The sequence below is a fragment of the Gavialis gangeticus genome, unplaced genomic scaffold, assembly GCF_001723915.1.
Source record: "Gavialis gangeticus isolate Ggan-Ray unplaced genomic scaffold, GavGan_comp1, whole genome shotgun sequence".
NCBI classification, from domain to species: Eukaryota; Metazoa; Chordata; order Crocodylia; family Gavialidae; genus Gavialis; species Gavialis gangeticus.
This window is the reverse complement of record NW_017729032.1, coordinates 150,660,820-150,668,242: the sequence shown is the minus strand read 5'-3', so window position 1 is coordinate 150,668,242 and position 7,423 is coordinate 150,660,820. Positions and strand designations below refer to the sequence as shown.

The following is a 7,423-nucleotide window of genomic DNA, read 5'->3' as shown; positions in this document are numbered from 1 at the left end:
GCCCCTCCCCTCCCTTCCCCCCACTTTCTTTTGCTCTGGTGCCAGCAGGCTCCATCTGTACTGCAGCATGGAGCATGGCCTCAGCAGGACTGCTGCTACAGGGCCAGGCTGGGCCCATGCTCCGTGCTCCAAGTTGGAGTTGGGATACAGCCTGCTATAGCAAGGGTAATAGGGGAGGGAGAGGAATGGGGGAGCAGAGGCTGCAGGGAGAGGGACAGGAGGAAGGGGGTTAGAGAGGGAGATGGGAGAGTGGGGACAAGGGCCCAAGGCTGTGTGGGAGAGAAACAACGGGTGCAGAAGTGGTGGGGAGTGCAGGCAGCATCTGCAGCAACTCTGGGATTGGGGCTGAAGCCCTGGAAGCTGCCAGCCCCCTCAGTGCTTCATACTTGATTCCAGGGCAAGGGGCTTTTTTTTTTCCATTTTAAATGGGGGGAAACCTCATCTTGGAATTGAGTAAATATGGTATCATCAGTCAATTTGTCTGAACTTGAGATCATGCTCTTTAACAATAATTTTGAATAATTATTTGAAACCAGAAGCAAACTCTTTTGCTTTTGACTTTGCCCAACAAATTCAAATTTCAAACTAATCCCCCAACATAACAACTATTTTTTTAGTAAAAATATTGGAGGAAAATTAGGCTCCATTCCCAAAGCAGTTTAAAAGCAAATTGGATAGATTGATTAGGCCACCACTTCCCAGCCTTGATTCGTACATAGGCAGCACTGAGCAAGTAACACAGTGTGGGTAGTGTCCCACTTTTTTCTCCCTTATCAACCTCACTTTTAACATTTTGGTTTCCTATGGCTGTGAAAAACATTAGAAGAAGTTGTAAGCAACATGTTTCCAGTGATCCATGGTTTGAGGACTTCTGTGTTAAAAGGAACCATCTACCTAACATTATTTTTCTCTGTCAAAATTTCTGGATCAAGAAGTTCTCTTTGAAGGAATTAGAGGTGTTTTTCAGTTCCCAAGAGTTATTTTACAAAACCCACCTATAATAGGAGGCATCTCTCCCCTTAGGAGGAGATTGCTAGCCACGTTGAGTAGCTGCAGCTGCAGGGAAGCTGCTATTAAGGGAGTGACTCACTGGGCATGTTTACACGTGTATATTGATGCACTGCAATAAACTGCGATGATTATCTCCTGTGTACATGTGCACCTGGGATCATAGCATGTTGAGCCAGGTCAGAGCCAGTCCAGCTGGCAGGTGGTTCTGGGGGTCAGCCTGCCAGACTGGGGCTTCTCTCCCCAGCTCAGGGTGTTATGGAGGGGCTGGCAGGGGCACACAGGTGCTTCATTGCAGGACTAGCTGGCAGGCAGCCCCCACACTGAAGCACCTTCATGCCTCAGCCAGCTGGGCAGCATCTATACATGCACTGCTCTGGAGTTTTTTACTTTGCAGCAGGATAGTACTTGTCTCTATAAGAGTAGATCAGTTTACTCTGGCGTAATTAGGGTGCATGGTTAGGTGCACAATGTTTACTGTGCAGCTAATTAGTCTACTGCGCAATAAATGTCTCATGTAGACATGCCCGCTGAGAGCCTGAAAAGTCCCAGAGAGGAGAGCAGAGGAAGACTGTGAAGGAACAGTTTGGAAAGGAGGAGTTAACTGTGAATAAAACAGCTTTGTACAGCAAAGGGTGAGGCTGCTGTGCTGAGGTCCAGATTCAGAGGGGTTCCCCTCTGAGTGCTTGTGACAAGACATCACGGTTTGATTTATGGTTTGTTTATTTGCCTATATGTTTGTGGATTAAAGAGTATATGTGAGTTGGAAAGAGTAGCTGAAGAGCTGCTTAAGGAGCAAATCCCCCTGCCAGAGGCAGCAGGCTAAGTACCCTGCTTATATCACCTTCATAGAGCCATATCGAAGACAAGTTTAGTTGTGTCCACATGTTTCCAAATAGTACAATTCCACTCTTCGTGGCAGGGCACCAAGGGGCCCAGAAAAACACTGGGACAACCTTGAAAAAAGAAGTTGGTGCCCCTTCGGAGTCACTTGTATTCTTCGCCAAATGGCAGAAGGTTCTAGTCATCCATGGTTAATATAAATAGGTTAATATTTCACTTTTGGAACAGAAGAAGAGTTATGCCTGGCCCTGCCTCCCATGTCCTGTACCAATTAGAAGTCATACAAATTTCCCTCCAGGGACTTGTGAGACTATTTTCAACCTGTGGGAAATTGCTGGGCTGCATAAGGCAGGGCTGTTGTTTAAAAGCAAAAACCTTCTAGGCATCAGCACCGTAGTAAAGATACTCCAGATACTGTAATTCGTGTTTCATTATTTTCATGCCTTCTTTTAACACATAGGGACAGATCCTGAAGGGTCTTGGCACACCCAGTTCCTGCTTATGCCAGTATGCATCTAGGGCTCTCTCACAGAATGGGGAACTGTGACACCCACATAATCTTATCTCTGATCTTTTCAGGACTTATAACTCAGTTCAGTGCAGAACATACTAAATGAATATGAGAACAGGAAAGGATCCCTTGAGCAAAGAATTCTTCTTAAACAGTAACCTGTGATTTAGTGTAAAGCCATACATGTAGCTATAAAGGAAAATGATTTAAAAATGATCTTCCTCGCTCTAAGAAAGTTTTAATGGATACTTCAAATACTGTATTTACACAAAACCAAGATGACCCTGAATTTAAGAAGACCCTGCCAATAATTAGAATCTATACATGGAAATTGTATACATTTGGTATAATTTTCCATGTATAGAATCTAATTATTGGAGGATTGCTTAAATTCTTCCTCCCCCAGCCCCACACTGTAATGGAAAAAGCCATAGTAGGGGGATCAGGCAATAGAAGGCAGGCAGTAGACAGGGCAGTAAGGGGGCAGGCAGTACAGCAGGTCGGGGGACAGGCAGTAGGGAGAGCACTCAGGTGGCAAGTGGGAGGACAGGCAGCTTGCCCCTTGCTGTTAACTCTCCCCTCACCTACTTACCACCCCCCCCTTTTGTGCCTGCACATCACCATCTGCAGCCTTGGGCAAGGGGTTCAGATGCAGTGGAGGGCATCAGCAGCTGCAACACCAACCCCAATGCAGGACTTGAGCTAAAGCCTGAGCTGCGGCATCTGTCTGACTTCCCACCTGCTGCCTCATACTCAGTTACAAGATGAGGGGCTTTTTTCCCCCATGTTAAATGAGAGAGGAGGGAATCTCATCTTGGAATTGAGTAAATATGGTACTAGCTGCAGGAAACGTAGAGAAGGAGATACTTTCCTTCACACAGGGGACTACCATAAAGCAAAGAGGTTCTAGGCATAAAGCCTGAATCTAACAGACCAGCTGTTGTTTCAACCTCACTCCACAGAAATCTGGTACACTGTACAATTTAACCAATCCCAATCTGCCCCTCTCACTACTGTCATTAGTTGTGCTATTTAAAAAGTGAAATGCATGGTGTGAGCAAGTGGAACCCCAGTGATTTCATAGAATCTGATCCCTTTCATTATTTTGCCTTGTGGCATGTATCTATTTAAAAAGCTACTAGACTAACCCACTATTTTTGGTTAAAGCAAGGTTATGTTTGACTGAACACTGGAAATCAGAAGATACCCCTTGGCTCTCTTGCATGTTTGATAGAAGTGTGAAATATGCTAAGTATGGAAAAGTTACTGAGTTTAAATGCTACCTGTTAAGTGTTCTCCAAAGTGTGAATCCATATTTTGTTAGCTAACTACCCTATACTCTTGCACTTCCTTTTTAAATTTTATTACAGTGATCTGTATTTTGTATAATTATTTAGAACTGCCTCCCTCCTAAGTTCATAAGATCTATTAATTTATGTTGTGTTTGAAAATAATATAGTAACAATTTTAAATATCTTTGAATACCAGTTTGACATCTCAGTACTGAAGATATTCCTCAACAGTGTAGCTGGAAATCACAGTGTAGTATGAAACAATCAGCAGAAAAAAAACTGTTGTAGCACTGTTATTTCTACTTTGGTAATATTACTATTAACATAATTCATTTGGGATATATACCCACTTCCCACTAAGTGTTTCTATACTTAATTTTTGTGGGATGGAGATAACTTTGGCTGGTGATGCATCAAAACTAGTATTGCCTTTTTATCCAGTATTACACTAATTCCACATCCGATTAAGGCTTTTTCTGTGCAGTGATACACCGTCCAAATACTGCATTCTGATAAATTATTAAATAACAATAACAGCAGTGTTCATCAGTCTAACATCTGACAAAAAATGTTTGTGAAATCTAACACTTGAACAAGATACTCCTGAGATGGAAAATGAAGAAGATTCCTTAGTGTCTAGATATTATCATATTTCAAAATAGCATTAGACAAACTATATTTTTGCAATCAAGAAACCAAGTCCTGTCTGTAGAATGAAACAGTGTAGAGCTCAGCCCTTCCTGTAATGATGGGGAAAAGACATGGCTGTTTCTTTTGTCTTTTGAAGTTCTCGGCACAATTTAGCATGTTCCAGACCATCAAGGATCAGCTGGAGCAGCGAACACGGATCCTGCAGGCCAACATTCGGTGGCAGCAAGAAGAACTCCAAAAAATACAGGAACAGCTCTGCTTGGTTCAGGATTCCAGTATACAAGTAAGCCAGCCTCTGTGCAGAGCAGAACATTTTCAGATTTTGCAGCTGTGAGAATGGACGGTTGTAAGTTTATTTTCACAGTCAAAGAATTCTGGGTTTGAAAAAACAGATTCAGTTGGTTTGGGAGTTATTCCAGGTATCTGTCAGTTGCAAAAAGGAAGGAAGAAATGTTAAGAGATCTCAATATTGGGGTAGAGGAATGAAATGGAAAAGAATCTTCCAGCTTAGAACATCTTTTTAGAGTACCTTATATACTGTGTCTTCAGAATGGACAGCTCCAGTAAAAGGAGCCAGTTAAATCATCAGTGCTTTCACCGTGCCTCCCCATGTCACTCCCTTTTTACCTGAAGTCTGAGTTTCCAGTTCTTGGTATCGAGTCTCTACCCACCTCTGTATTGGCTTACCATCTCTTCCCTACTCTTTCTTACCCTGTATCATACCATATACTTTAACCAACTTTGCCATTCTCATTTTTTCCCTAAATTTATGCCACCTCTCCAGCTTGGAAGCATATCACAGGTAACATTTACCAAAGCCCTTTTCTCATCACTTTCACAACACTGGTGAAGTTCACCTGTGAATCCTTCAGTCTGAAAAGACCACATGCTAATTTGTGTTTGTTCTTTACTAAACCAGTTTGAACTTTTAGACTCAAGCCTCTTTCATTCTGGGACTCATCTTTTTGACACATTCTGCTTCACAAAACATATTACATACAGTGTGCAGGTATACTTATATATAGCCCTTCAAATAAATAATGCAAGTGTGAATACAGTACATCTCAAGTAGCCTCAGTGAACAGATCCCTTCACCTTTCAGACTGCTTTTGGAGGTTTTCTAATGGCAGGAAGAATTACCTCGTCTTCCTGATAATTTAACTAGAAATACTGGGTGAAATCATGTTTGGTTGCTCAAGTTACACTTGTAATGAATCCATCCCATTCTGATGTTCACATTCATAAGATTATGAGAGCACAAACACTATCACAAAATCTCTGAATATCCGAGTAATATCCAAATAAGGGTGAAATCTTGCCCCTACTCAAGTCAATAGAAGTTTTGCCATTGTGGGTTGGTGTTCTATTAACATAGTAACGGCAGGTCCCATCCAGGATTTGAGCCCCATTGATCTTGGCACTGTGCAAAACACAGGAAGATACTGTCTGCCATCGGTGTGCCTTTTCCATTACGTCTACACTGGTTTTGATGAATGAGAGTTGAAAGTATCTCAACAATTAATTGGGCTTTTATTGCAGAATCCTATCAGACATCTGAAAGCCATTATTATTGCTATTGTGAATGTCAAGAGACAGAATTTTCTCCCTTTCTCTCTTTTTAATTGGGCACAAAGCATTACTCTCTCATCGTGAGGCAGATCACACAGCATTTTCTTCTCATATATGGGAAACTGATGCAGTTTCGCTTAAATTTTTCAGCACATAGCATGCTGCCTGATCAGGGCATGGAATGACTGGGGCAGCCCACAAGATTCTCAACCTAGGTCCCACAGAGCTCAAGCCAAAAGACTTAAGAGGCTACCTGAGCACCTGTTATGGCTCCCAGCTCTAAACTGTCCAGCCCAACCTTAGTTTGGAGATGCTGAAATGCAGTTCATTTGCATAACATCCCTTAGTGGACATGTGCTAGACCTGGCTTGCCCAACATATGGCCTGTGGGCTGCCATGCAGCCCGCCAAGCTGTTTTCTGAGGCCCAACATGCTGTGACAGGAAACAAAAGTAAACGCTGTTTACTTTCGTTCCCACCCCTTGTCCCTCCCCCAGCCCCATAGCAGGTGACCAGCGAACATGGACTACGAGGCAGTTGGCTGCCCGGTTACTGTTGACCCTCTCCCTGGGGGGAGCGGGGCCCCTCTCTCAGCTCCCCTGAACGCAGCCATGGAGGCTGGAGCAGGTGAGCTCACACCAGGCAGGTCCCAGGGCCCAGGCTAAGGTGCCTCCTCACCATCTCCATGCCCATCACGTGGCTCCTTTAAGCCCCATGCCGGGGGTGGTCCTCACTGCATTGGCGGGGAAAGGGCGACGCAGGGTGGGTCAACATCGTCCGGTGCGGGGATGAGCATGCGAACGTAAAACATGGCTGCCTGGCTGTCAGCAGGGCCACATCCCCGGGCAGGATGCTAAGGAGCCTGCAGGGGGGTGCCACACGCATGCATGCACTCATGAGAAGGAAGCACAAAGTCACACTTGTGCCTTCCTCCTCCTCCTCCTCCATGGGAGCCGGGGGCTAGGAGGGAGGCAGGCTGTGCACATGTGGCCGTGTGTGAAGACGGGGCTCCTTGTCCCCAGTGGAGCCGGGCAGCATCCTGAGGCACTGTTTCTCCTCGTCCTCCTCCTCACTGCTGCTGCTGGAGGCCAACAGCCGGCTGCTCCTCCACGGCTTCCTCTACCTGGTGCTGTACACCCAGGTGTCCCAATGTTGCCCTGAGGGGTCAGGCCAATGCTCAGGATCTCTATATTGTGCTGTTAGACAGGAGGGCGTGGTGTTGCACATATACAAACACACAATTCAATTAGGTGCATACACACACATGCTACCAGCTCAGGCACATACACGTTCAAACCAGCCTACCCACATGCATACCTATTACCAATTCAAGCACATACACTATACACCCCAGAAGTTAGACACAGATCACTGATTCGTATATCATGCACACAATGCCACTCACACTAGCAACTTACGCTATAAATACACACACACACCCCCCTCACACTAGCAACTCAGATACACACATTCAAAATAACTAGTCTAGGTTCATGCACACCTATCACCAGTTTAAGCCCATACATGCTACACACACCAAATTTAGACAG

At 44.6% G+C, this 7,423-nt stretch overlaps 1 protein-coding gene across 2 annotated transcripts in view; it reads left to right on the top strand.

The window, feature by feature from the left end:
• Nucleotides 1-7,423, top strand: part of NPAS2 (neuronal PAS domain protein 2) — a 92,931-nt gene that overhangs the window by 60,814 nt on the left and 24,694 nt on the right. For both annotated transcript variants that reach the window (XM_019525428.1, XM_019525427.1), the window contains one exon: nt 4,442-4,588. In XM_019525428.1, the coding sequence (XP_019380973.1) occupies nt 4,442-4,588 (147 nt within the window). The remainder of the gene's footprint in view (nt 1-4,441; nt 4,589-7,423) is intronic.